General features: G+C 42.7%; 1 protein-coding gene across 5 annotated transcripts in view; it reads left to right on the top strand.

Moving 5' to 3' along the window:
• RIPOR2 (RHO family interacting cell polarization regulator 2) overlaps positions 1–11,558 on the top strand; it is a 213,246-nt gene extending 201,688 nt beyond the window's left edge. For all 5 annotated transcript variants that reach the window (XM_055570792.1, XM_055570793.1, XM_055570795.1 and 2 more), the window contains 7 exons: positions 304–439; positions 1,688–1,849; positions 2,787–2,945; positions 3,935–4,140; positions 5,883–5,966; positions 9,252–9,342; positions 9,606–11,558. In XM_055570792.1, coding sequence (XP_055426767.1) covers positions 304–439; positions 1,688–1,849; positions 2,787–2,945; positions 3,935–4,140; positions 5,883–5,966; positions 9,252–9,342; positions 9,606–9,706 — 939 coding nt within the window. In that variant the 3' untranslated portion in view covers positions 9,707–11,558. The remainder of the gene's footprint in view (positions 1–303; positions 440–1,687; positions 1,850–2,786; positions 2,946–3,934; positions 4,141–5,882; positions 5,967–9,251; positions 9,343–9,605) is intronic.
• The last annotated feature ends 1,382 nt before the right edge of the window (positions 11,559–12,940 follow it).

The raw sequence follows: 12,940 nt of genomic DNA, 5'->3' as shown, positions 1-12,940 counted from the left end.
CTAAATATGCTCTTCAAGTTTCAAAGAGGTCTTGTGGATTGACAGTACGTACAGAAAGGCAACTTTATAATAACCTTGCAGCCCTACTACTGAAAAAACTCTAGAATTTGCCCAGGCATGAAAAAAGTTGAAAGCAACAAAAACATGTCTGATTTCATCAGATGTTGTAACCGGCCTGGAATAAGGAACACTACACTGGAACAGAAAGGTGTATGAGTTTAACATCCCTTCTTCATGCGGAAGGATGAGGCTGAGCTCTATTGACAACAATAATTGACCCAGTGGTTTTGTTTGTTTTACCAGCAAATTGTTCTTTCAAGCAAAACCCCATTTGTGGCCAGCAACCTCTTAGAGAAGCTTTCCAGGCAAATCCAGGTGATGGAGAAGCTCTCGGCCGTCAGCGATGAGAACATTGGAAACATCAGTTCTGTCATTGAAGGTGAGCCCCTGCGGTGACACCGCCAGGTTCTTACAAACAGTAGCACCACGAGCCTTCCACCCACCCCACCCCGCCCCAGTCCCCACCTGCATCTATTCATGGCTTTGTTAGGATGGCAGAGAAGCACTCTTGGGCTGTAGAATAGAGGAAGGTTGCCACATGAGTGTGGTCATAATTAACATCATGCTTCAGCTTTTGGAGTCAAAGCAGCAGATGCCTAGCTTTTTCTAGGGGGCCTCCACCTCCAGGAGGCAGACTCTAGAGTATACACAGAACCCCCTCCTCCTCTGCTGGTGTGGTTCCCCCTGGGGACAGGTGATCAGGATTGCCCCTGTGCAGTGGAGCTGGCCGAGACAACCTCCATAGCGGTTGATGGTCAAAGGCAAGATGCTCCCAAACCTACTGTGAAAGGCAGAAATACGAGGAGTCAAAGGCCTTCAAGAGAATCCCTGGTTCAGAGTTTTAAATAGAAAACTTGACACAGGAGAGATGCCTTTGAACTTGTGTGGTCTGGCTACAGGACTAGTTCCTAGAGACAAGGATTTGTGTCTTTTTTTCCCCATCAGGTAGTGGAAAGAGTGGGAAACCAGGATCTTCTGGATTATCTCCAACTAAGCTTGAAATTCCCTGTAGGTTCTTTCTATACATTTCTGCCTCCTGCTTCTGGTCCTCCCAGGAGCAGGTGACCTTGACAGATCTCTGAGATGTGAAAAGCGGCAGGACATTCAGGCTCCTGTCCGCTCCTCCTCCAGCCCCTTGGCTTGATCAGAGCCTCTGGAGTGAAACGCTGGCTGTGGCACATGGCTCTTCAATCATTTCAGTCGGAGAGCCACCTGGGAAGGGTGCAGAACTCCTTTAGTCACCCTCTGCTCTGTCCCCCCGCTGCAGAAAATCTCCTGGGGTTTGATTCTCTGATCCTGTACAATTTTATTTGCTAAATTACAGGAGATGAGGGGATTAGACTTTCTCCCAAGGGTAGACCTGCTGTTTTCTATCACAGAAAGCAAACAGTTTGCTTTTGCCTCATTTTCTTTAGTGCCCAGGCTGGATGAGCTCCTCATCTCCACTTCTTTGCCCTCAGGACCACCTGCCAACAACAGGGGAATCCTGTAGTTCTGCTTAAAAACTGGTCTTAAAAAAAAAAAAGAAAGGGCCATGGTGATGCCTGCCCCACCCCACCCAGGTCCATCTCTGCATCTGCATCTGTTTCACTGAGTCGTGGGATGGGGGGTTGCTCTTCTATTCCAGCCATACCGGAATTTCACAAAAAGCTGTCTTTGCTGTCCTTCTGGACCAAATGCTGCACCCCAATTGGGGTCTACCACAGCTCCGCGGACAGAGTGATTAAGCAGCTAGAGGCCAGCTTTGCCAGAACCGTCAACAGAGACTACCCCGGGCTTGCAGACCCAGGTACAGGGCAACAGGAATGAGAGAAATATTTCCGTCTTTTGGGTTGAGAGTAGTAAGCGCTGGTGCAGTCCCCTCAACACTCCCCGCCACAGCTAGCCCAGAAGAGAGGCTTTCCCTCCAGAGAAAACATCATCTACTCAGAAAACGCAAAGAAAGGAAAGACAGGGAACATGTTTTCGTTCCAAATATCAGCAGTGACTTTGAAAAGGACCATATGTCTGTACTACTATTGACGAATGTATCCTTTTCTCATTAAAAAGTCACCAATACAGGAGTGTCAAATGGTATAACCACTTGGGAAAAACTGCTCTACAGTTTGTATAGAAACTGAATATGTATACTCCTATCCTATGATCCAGCAATTCCACTCCTAAATATGTCAAAAGAAATACGAGCTTATCCTCATTTTTTAAGAGGACATGTATAAGAAGGTTCAAAGCAGCCTTATTCATAGGAACCAAAAATGGAAACAATTCAAATGCCCATCAACAGGAGAAGGAATAAATGGTAATATTACACAGCAGTTTTCAAAAAGGCTAAATTTACTGCTGCAAGCAATAATTTGGATGAACCTCACATAATTTTTGAACAAAAGGAGCTAGATTCAAAAAGTACATACTATATAGTTTTATTTATATGAAGTTCAAAAACAGATAAAGCCAATGTACTGATAGAAGTTTGACTATTATTGATAGTTGATAGAAGTTTGATTCCCTATGGTTGGAGCATACTGGGAGGGGGCACAGGAGAACGTAATGGCATCCCAGTGATCTCTTGATCCAAATAATAGTTACATGGGTATATAGATATGCTGTACACTGAACTCCCTTTACAGACTTCACTCCTTTGTGTACCTCAATAGAAAGACGAATGAGGGATGAATGAATGATTGATTGTGTTTCTTAAAAACTGCTTCGCATCTGCCCCTTCCAAATAGTGTTTCACACCCTGGTGTCCCAAATCCTGGACCGAGCTGAGCCCCTGCTTCCCGCCAGCCTGTCCTCCGAAGTCATCACTGTTTTCCAGTATTACAGTTACTTTACGAGCCACGGCGTGAGTGACCTGGAGAGTTACCTGAACCAGCTGGCCAAGCAAGGTAGGACGTGTTCTTTGCTCACACTGTGGGGGGCTCAATCTGGGATAATTTTGGGTCTCTTCAATCATAGTTTTTAGTGATGATAGCTTTTTCTTCCCCCAAGTCAACAGCTGGGCTAAGATTTGTGTTTTAGATAGCTCCTGGACGTTTTTAACATGAGTGAGCCCTTTGACAATGAAACGGGTTTGCTGAGCATACCCTTTTCGCTCAACAGGGGTGTACCATTAACAGGAAGCTGATAAATGATTTAAGACCCTGCTGAAGTTTTTGTCTATCATTAATGTATTTGCCATTTGTAGGATTGAGCCTACAGGCAATGTTATTTTATAGTGCCTTTTTGGTGGCGCTTTCATAATACTAAGCAGAAGTGAGGTTCCAAAGAAGCCAATGGGGTGACATGTTGGGAACAGAAAGGAGGGAGAGACGAAAAAACAAATCTAAGGCTTCATCTTCAGGGATTGAAGAAAACACAGCAACACAGGGAGGAGCAGTGAAGCTTGCCATAGCCTTCTCGTGTGGCACTCCAGTTATGAGGAAGGGAACCAGCTTCTGCCCTGAGTGAAAGCCTCTCCAGGAGTGGAGCCAGGCTGTGAGGGGCTGGTTTCTGGTTCCCAAGTTTGTGCTGTTTCTCCACCCACGCTTGACAATGGGCGGCAGGAGGGTGAGGCGAGAGGAACCAGGTGTGTTCTTGGGAGTAGGTAGGTTGGCAAAGTGCTAGTGGCGGAAATGCTTCTGACCCTGACCCGGGTTCGGGCTCAGTCCTTCTCTTTAAACCCCGAGACACCATGTTCAGCACAGTAATTGGCATCACAGGAAGAAGAAAATCTTCCTCCGCCATCACTAATCAGAAACATCGCCTTTCTCATATGCTAATTTTTCATATATTCTTGGGTCTTTTATTAAGTACATCCCTGAACCTTACTTGTATCTGTAATAAGCATGCTACTTTACCAACAGAAAGTGACTTCTGTTTTCTTCTGTCTCTCCAGTTTCGGTGGTTCAGACTCTGCAGTCACTGAGAGACGAGAAACTGCTCCAGGCCATGAGTGACCTTGCCCCCGGCAGCTTCCCGGCCCCGCAGGAGGAAGTGCTCAGGACGCTGGCTCTGCTCCTGACCGGGGAGGACAGTGGAGCTAGTGAGGCGGTGACGCTTTACCTGACAGCTGCCTCCAGAAGCGAGCATTTCAGGGAAAAGGTAGGGCATGAAATGATGGACGGCAAGGCAGAAGCTTGTTTAAGTTTATGCCATTTACTGTTAATATTGTGTCATCTCTTCCTTTGTAAAAATAATTTTCTTTCCCCTGTTTTTTAAAATTTAAAAAAAAAAGCTGTGTGGCACATGGGCCTTCTCTAGTTGCAGCGCAGCAGACTCCTCTAGTTGTGGAGTACTGGCTCTGAGAGCGCTCAGGCTCGATCGTTGCAGCTCAGGGGCTTCTCTGGTTGCCCTGCTGCATGTGGGATCTTAGTTCCCCAAGCAGGGATTGAACCAACATCCCTGCATTGGAAGGCAGATTCTTAACCCCTGGACCACCAGGGAAGTCCCTTTTCCTCTTATTACTGATATACACTCTGTAAAATTATTTAAACTATAAAAATATACTGAAAATAGTTAAGGTCCTGTAAGTCCCAGAGAAAACTGTTCATCACTTAGTGTACATTCCTTCAGATCTTTTCTATGTATATGCTAACATATATAATTATTTTTTCTTAAATGAGATCACACTATCTTATTGCACAAATGATTTTTCAAATGTAATGTATCATGGTTATTTTCTTTCCATGTCAGGACATATTGATCTACTTTATTCTATTTATACATTAGTGGCATCTCAGTATATAAATAACCTGTTATTTTTGTATTGCATATTGATGAGCATTTGTGTAGTTTCCAACTCTGAAAAATATTATGATGAACATACATATGCGTGTTCACACACACATATGTTTTATGAATAGTTTGCAGTTATGTCATCGAACTATTGGGTCAAAGTGCTAGAATACTTTTTACTTTAAAAGCCATCCCTCCTGTTGCTAGGGAGGAGACAGTTTACCTCTCTTGGCTTCAATTCAACAGTCATCCAAGTGTAATAAGCATATGCAGTTCAAGTACTTTGGGGCCTAGTACAAGCAGGCCCTTTACAACCTGAGAGCCCTTTACAACCTGAACAGTCATTCTAAAACCCACATCCCATCGACTTTCAGATCAGTTAAAGAAAATAAAAGTTGGCCCTTCTTGTCCTTGGGATGGGTCTGCTGTTGAACTCGGAGAAGAGTTTGCTGAAACTTTCTAAGGCATTATCTAATTATCTTAGTGTGTGGTGGGATGTACTCCTGGGAAGATATTCCATTCTAATACATTTTGGCCCGAGAACATGTACTTCATATTGTTCTTTCCTACAAAGCTCCAGTCTTTTAGGAGAGTTTGCTCAAAATGCTCTTCTGTGGGCCAAATACCCTCACCCACACTGAAAGAGCAAGACATAAGAGACCATGTATTTTGCAATGCCAGTCATAGAATAGAAGGCATGAATGAACTGGATAAAAAGATCAAGCTCTTTTAATCAACATGAATTTTAATGGATTTTTTTTCCCCCTCTGAGGGTAGTGCAAAATGTCTCATTTTTCCTGTAGCTTATCTCAAGGAGTAAAAATGATATATACGTCTGAAAAAAAAAAGTGAAAGTTAGTCACACAGTCTTGTCTGACTCTTTGTGATCCCATGAACTGTAGGCAGCCTGGCTCCTTTGTCCATGGAATTCTCCAGGCAAGAATACTGGAGTGGGTTGCCATTCCTTTCTCCAGGAGATCTTCCCAACCCAGGGATTGAACCTGGGTCTCCTGCATTGCAAGCAGATTCTTTACCAACTGAGCCCCTAGGGAAGCCTGAAAGTACAAACAAATCAAAATGTCTTCATGGCATCCTTCCTTCTCTTTCAGGCCCTGCTCTATTACTGTGAAGCCCTAACAAAGACTGACCTCCGGCTCCAGAAGGCAGCTTGCCTGGCCCTGAAAAGCCTGAAGGTAAGGCCCAGCCTTGGAGCCCCTGGCAGGTCAGCTTTGAGCTGACTTTGGCTTTGATACTAAGCCAGGTGCATAGACAGCTTTCTTTCCGTATTTGGAAGTACCTGCTTTAACAGTCTTTCTCCTCTCCTTTACCCTGTATATTAGTTGGGAAGTCCTTTTTGTCTTCAAATAGTACCTAAATGTGACTTGGTTTTGTTAAAGTCAATACTTTTTGGAAAACAGTTCCCTTTTTTGGTAGCTCACAGGAATCAATTCGCCTCAGGGCCACTATTAGAAAAGTGTCTCTCGTGCCAAAAAAGAGATGACATGCTGATTTCATCCATTTTTCTTGTGTACAGAAATACGGCAGAGATAAATAAAATTGGCAAAGCAGTACTAAAATCCAATGTGCCAATAAACTTTCAAATCCTTCCCTGGCAACTCTTTTACTAAGCAGCTCGTCCATCTTCATTGTATCAGAGGGCTGAGAATTGCCAGTGTTTTAAGGAGCTTGCCTTTTAGTAGTCAAGATTTAATGTCTGACTGACCTTAATCACGAACTATAAGATTAATCATCCTTGAGAACAGAATGAAAAGGCCACACCTTGAGGTCTGCTAAAATCTTGGATGTGTGCGGGGACCTGCAGACCTAATGGGACATGAAGAAAGGGATTAACACCTCAAAGGAAAAAGTTAATGACCTGTGAAGAAAAACACTTCTGGGAAAATTTGCCTTCCTTGTTACTTGGAAGGAACAAAAATTACCTTGAGGTGGCCAGGCCCACAGTGGTTGCTGTGCGTTTGGGTGCTGAACTGTTAGTGACAGGTCAACGATGATGGCTGCGACCAGAGTTAATGTAAAGAAAGACAGAAGGATACGTGATCGGCACCAGTTTTTGTGGATTTGCATGCTGTGAAGGTTTAAAAGCTACAGTTTTAAACTCCAGCGTGTCCACAGTCTGGGAGCAGCAATTCCTCCCCACTACTTTAATCCCATGGATGGAGGAGCCTGGTGGGCTGCAGTCCATGGGGTCGCTAAGAGTCGGACACGACTGAGCGACTTCCCTTTCACTTTTCACTTTCATGCACTGAAGCAGGAAATGGCAACCCACTCCAGGGCTCTTGCCTGGAGAATCCCAGGGACAGGGGAGCCGGGTGGGCTGCCGTCTATGGGGTCGCACAGAGTTGGACACGACTGAAGCGACTTAGCAGCAGCAGCAGCACTCTTTCCTCCTCAAGCAAAGACCTCTTTCTAAACCACCCCCAGCCCCACAGCTCTTGAAAGGGGCTCCAAATAGCATGATGTAAAAAACACAGCACAGACCCAACCAGTCAACTCTCGTTAACGTGTCAAGAGAAAAAAAATATTTTTTAGATGAATGGCAGCCAACAGACATCGGCGTGTCTCTTTGCTAGCACCACACGGGGACAAGCTGAGGAGCCAAGGCTTCAGATGCAGTTGTAGTCCCCCATCTGTCTCACCGGGCCACATGAACCCAAAGAAACACCCGTGCTTGCTTCTGTCTGTCGTCTTCCGGTGCCCACACCACCACTGCCACTCCGTAAGGCTCACTTTCCTCCAAGAAAGAAAACCTTATAATGTGTTATTTGTTATCAACTCTTCAAAATCACTGGAAGAGCATTTTATTCACAGCTGCTGCTGCTGCTGCTAAGTCGCTTCAGTCGTGTCCGACTCTGTGCGACCCCATAGATGGCAGCCCGCCAGGCTCCCCTGTCCCTGGGATTCTCCAGGCAAGAACACTGGAGTGGGTTGCCATTTCCTTCTCCAATGCATGAAAGTGAAAAGTGAAAGTGAAGTCACTCAGTCGCGTCCGACTCTTAGCGACCCCATGGACTGCAGCCTACCAGGCTCCTCCATCCATGGGATTTTCCAGGCAAGAGTACTGGAGTGGGGTGCCACTGCCTTCTCCTTATTCACAGCAGGCCCTTTTTTATTTACGGCCTTCAACACTGGCGCTCATGGGCACTCTGGTGGGCTCTCTTCTCCTTCCGTGTGTCCTCCCTGCCATGGTCATGCCTATGCTAACAGTTCCCCATGTTTCCAGTCCATGTCATCCCTTCCATCTCTGATCTAGCTTGCTCTGAGGTATCTTCCCTAGGAAGTCTCAGACTCCACCCATCTCACCCCTACTTCTTGTCTCTGGTGTACAAGTAGATTGTTCAACTTCTTTGCAGGAGCTCAGGCCAGAAACCTAGGAGCCATCAGTGACCTGCCCTTGCCCTCAGCCTCCACCTCCAGCCAGCCTCCTCATCCTGCACATCCCACTTCCTTGGTAGCGGGAATCTGTCTCCTCTTCATCCGCATTCTATTCACATGTTCCAGCAGCGTGCCTACCAGTCTCTCTGCCTCCCTGTAGTTCATCCTCTCCTCTGTAGTTAGAAAGCTCAGAATTAAAAAACAAGTCCTATTTAAACCTCTTACATGACTTTTCATGATCTTAGAATGACATCCAAAACTGTTAATATGGCTTATAAGCCTCCCCTTGATTTGGGCCCTATATTTCCTTCTCCACACCCCCAAACACTACGTACACAGACACACACACACACACACACCTCTTTACCACATGCCCAAACTTGACCAACTCCTCTAAGCCACACTTGCCCCAGGAAGACTTCCCTGATCAGACCACTCTGCATCTCCAGTCATGTTTGGCCCCAGCACCCTGACTCAGCCTGTCACCCATCATAATAATTAGTTTACTTATTTCACCGTCTGTTTTTCCACCGGACTGTAAACTCTTAAGGGTCAGGACCATGTCATGTTCATGGCTGAGTCTCCCAGGGCCTGTGAACCGCCTGGTTCACAGAGTGCTCAGTAAATGTTTGTGGAAGAAACAAATAGACGAATTCCCATCCTTGACCTTTACTCATCTCTATTTTAATATATAAACTAAAATTAGGAATTCTTAAATTAGAGCTGTTTTGGAAGGAATGAGATACAGCAAAAAGAATAGGAGAAGTGGATTCTATTCTGGAAAAGCAGGCTGGTCATTTCCTTCTCTCGGCCTGGAGTCCCCTGTGAAATGAGGAACTTCCTTGGTCATCAGAGTTCCCACAAGTGCACATCCTGAGCTCCATCCAGGAGGTTCTAATCTGATGTGTCTGAGTAGCATCAGGAATCTGTACGTTTATAAGAGCTCCCAGAGTGATCCTGATACTCAACTGGGTTTGGGAAGACCTGGGTGGTTTTTAAAGTCCCCACCAGCTGTGAAAATGCTAAGTCTCATGTAGTCCCACACCTAAATGTCAGAACACTGTTTTAATCTTTTCTCCTTGTAGGCTACTGAAAGCATTAAAATGCTCGTGACATTGTGTCAGTCTGATACTGAAGAAATCAGAAATGTGGCCTCAGAAACTCTCTTATCTCTTGGTGAGTTTTTTTGTTTTTGTTTTTTTGTAACATGATGTTTATTTCTGACACTCACAAAGGTAATGGTAAGAAGTTTCATGTGCCTTGTTTGAGCAGGTTTTCTCCTATAGGCTATCTGCTCAACCACTTACACACACACACACACACACACACAGTGTGAGGGACTGATCAGTTAATACCAACTGGTATTAATTTATTATTCTGAGTGATGAATAAAAATGTTTAGTTCAAACTGGTATTTACTTTTGGTGTTCCGTATCCAGGAGAAGATGGGCGGCTGGCATATGAACAGTTGGACAAATTTCCTCGAGATTGTGTAAAAGTTGGAGGTCGTCTTGCAAGTGAAGTTGCCACGGCCTTTTAATTACAAGCTGACTCTGCCTAACAGCTGTCTTAATAAATGGCCCTGTTAATCAAGATGGTGCTGTGACTTAGCTGGAAGCTGTTGAAGTTGTCTGAAAATTTAAAGTGTTTTAGAAGGAATCCAAAGTCCAGTTTCACAGTGCTTATCTACTTTTCCTTTGGCCAATAGAATAGGGCTATGTATATTTCAGTAGATTACATCATTGACTGCAGCTGACAAAACTTAGTAGAAGAGTCTGTCTTATCTAGTACGTATGGAATTTTAAAACAGCCATCTTTGTACTTTTTTGGAAGTTCTTCTATAAGCTTGAAATAGTCACACGATACTTTGATAAATATCCTATGCCTTGCAGTTTTTCCTCTGTTGTGTTCTCAGGGTTGAGTGGCCCCTTTAGGTACCTAATTTTACCTTAAATGCGAAGCAAAAAAAATAAAAGGATTTCTTCAAATACAAGTTTGCCTGCAGAACCTGGTAAAAGAACACATTATAAGATTTTTTATTTTCATTTTTTCAAGCGGCCACAATTTCTTTTGTTTCTCTATTGTGAAAAATCCAAAGGCATGTTTCCAGTATGTAAAAAAAAGATGGATTTAAAAAAAAAAAAAAAGATGGGTAGATCACTAAAAATTACCTTATTAAGATTATACCATACTCATTTTTAAGAAGATACTCAAAACCTAAGCTTTTTTTTTAATAAGAGACATTTTTAAAATGATACTTTTTATAATAAAAGTATTTAGCTGCTAAGGCAGATCAAAACCAGAAGTTTTCAGAAAGTTATGATGCTCCTTGAAGAAGAAGAACATAGAAGTTGGAGGAATCCTAATGGGGTGAAAGGGGCTTCCCTGGAGGCTTATGGTCAAGAATGTGCCTATCAAGGCAGGAGATGCATGTTCATCCCTGGGTTGGGAAGATCCCCTGGAGAAGGAAATGGCAACACATTCTACTATTCTTGCCTAGGAAACCCCATGGTCAGAGGAGCCTTGCAGGCTACAGTCCATGGGGTCGAAGAGTCAGACACGACTTGGTGACTAAATGACAACAGTGAGGTGAAAACAGAGGATCAATAACAGTGGTCTTTGCTTTTATAGAAAGTACTATAAGGTAAGGAAGAAGAATGCCCTGAATGGTTACTGCCCTAGAGAAATCATTCATCACTGGATAAGAACCCTTGGCCAAATAGTCAAAACAGCTCCTGTCATTGCTTTCATATCAGGGTAGTAAGTCCTTTAAATAAAATACAAGTCCGTTTAGTAGCTCTTATTAAATAACTTTTCTTCCTCTTAAGAGTATATAAGGTGGGATATGCCAAGATATCAAAATAATATGTGTGAGTGTAATTTAAACTGTGGAATATCTACTATTTTCTGAATGTGCTTGTATAATCATTTAGATGTTATTTGAAATATTTACATTGTAGCAAGACCTTTAAAAACAATTCTTATTTCGTTTAAAGTGTAAATTGTTTATCAGGCTTCCTGGTAGATAAGTTCTTTCAACTGTGAAGTTATAATGTATATATAAATTTGTAAATTTATAAATATTATATATATATGCATATCTTCCCTTTTAAAGGTACATTGTACAGCCTACAGTTAGTATGTATAGTCTGTAGTCCCTGTCAAATGGTTGAAGTGATTTTTTTTAAATAGTCAAATCACAAATGTCACAGAATTGTTTTGTTGTTTGGGTTTTTTATTTTTTTGAGTATTGCATGAATAATTCTATACTTTTTGTATTCACTTCTGCATTTTGTTTTTGGTTGAAAGGGGTGCTTTTAGTTTTGTGGCATTTCCATTCGTCACTCTTTCAATCATGTAAGTTAAAAATAAAAATTATTTTTGAATTACTAGTTTCGTGTTCAGAGTCTGCAGTATTTTTTCACATGTTCTTGTTGAATTGGTATTTACACAACCCACTACACTTGATTCTCAACTTGAATTTATTCTTATCTTGAAATTCCTTCATCCATACATGAGAATGACATTTACTTCTCAGATTTGTTGTAATGCTAATTGGAGGAAAAACAGAGCTACATTTTATCTGATTCTTTCATCTGGAACACATTCCTGTCCCGCCCCATTTTGTCTAAGTTGCTATTGGTGTATTTTAAATTTATGTATTTATTTTTTGGCTGTGCTGGTCTCGTTGGTGCGAGACATAAAAATTCCTGCCCTCACAGGGCTCATATCCTAGAAAAAGAAGACAATAAGACAGAGAAAAGGAGGGAACTCCCTGGCTGCCCAGTGGTTAGCACTCCGCCTCTCCACTGCCCAGAGCCCAGAACTAAGATCCCACAAGCTTTGCATTGTGGCCAAAAAAAAAAAGACGGAGAAAAGGAATGTAATTGCCCAAGGCCAAGGCTGGGGATGGGAAATGGGATAGGGCAAAGATCACAAGTTTCAAAGAGAGTGGTCAGGGAAGGCCTAAGAGAAAATGACTTGCGAGGATCATCTGAGGAACTGACAGATGAGTCATGTGGATATGTGGATACCCCTGGGAAGAACACTCCAGGCAGATACAACGGTAAATGCGAAGGCCTTAAAAAGGGACCATGCTTGTTTTAGATTTTCTGGTAGCCACATGAAGTAACAAGAACAGGGGAAGCTAATTCTAATAATATGTTTTACTTAACCTAATATATCCAAAATCTTTCAACTTGTAATCAATATAAAAAGTATTAATAAAATATTTTGCATTCTTTTTCTCATACTTTGAAATAGAGTATATATTTTACAATTACAGCACATCACAATTCAGATGGGTCACATTTCAGGTACTCTGTAGCCATATGTGGCTAGTGGCGACCATATCGGATAATGCAGGCTCTGTGTTTCCTCAGTTGTCCCAGTCGTAGCCTTTATAGAATATACACACACACACACATGCTCACGCACATACATGCACATACATGGATACATGTTTGCAACCATGGGTTCCAACCATGGCTTCCATGTTTAATTGTCATGCCTCTTCAGGTTCTTTTTTACTTGATTTACACTGTTGTGTAGCTTCTGAATCAGAGCAAAGTGACTCATATAGATATAAAAGTATTCTTTTTAAAATTCTTTCCCGTTATGGTTTATTACAAGATATTGTAGTTCCCAATACTGTATAGTAGGACTTTGTGGTTTATCTATTACATTTATTTATAATAGTTTTTATCTGCTAATCCCAAATTCCTAACTTATCCCTCTCCCAACTCTCCCTTTGATAACCATAATTTAGTTTGTT

The sequence above is a fragment of the Bubalus kerabau genome, chromosome 3 (genome assembly GCF_029407905.1).
Source record: "Bubalus kerabau isolate K-KA32 ecotype Philippines breed swamp buffalo chromosome 3, PCC_UOA_SB_1v2, whole genome shotgun sequence".
Classification (NCBI taxonomy): domain Eukaryota; kingdom Metazoa; phylum Chordata; class Mammalia; order Artiodactyla; family Bovidae; genus Bubalus; species Bubalus kerabau.
This window is presented reverse-complemented; position numbering and strand designations above follow the sequence as displayed.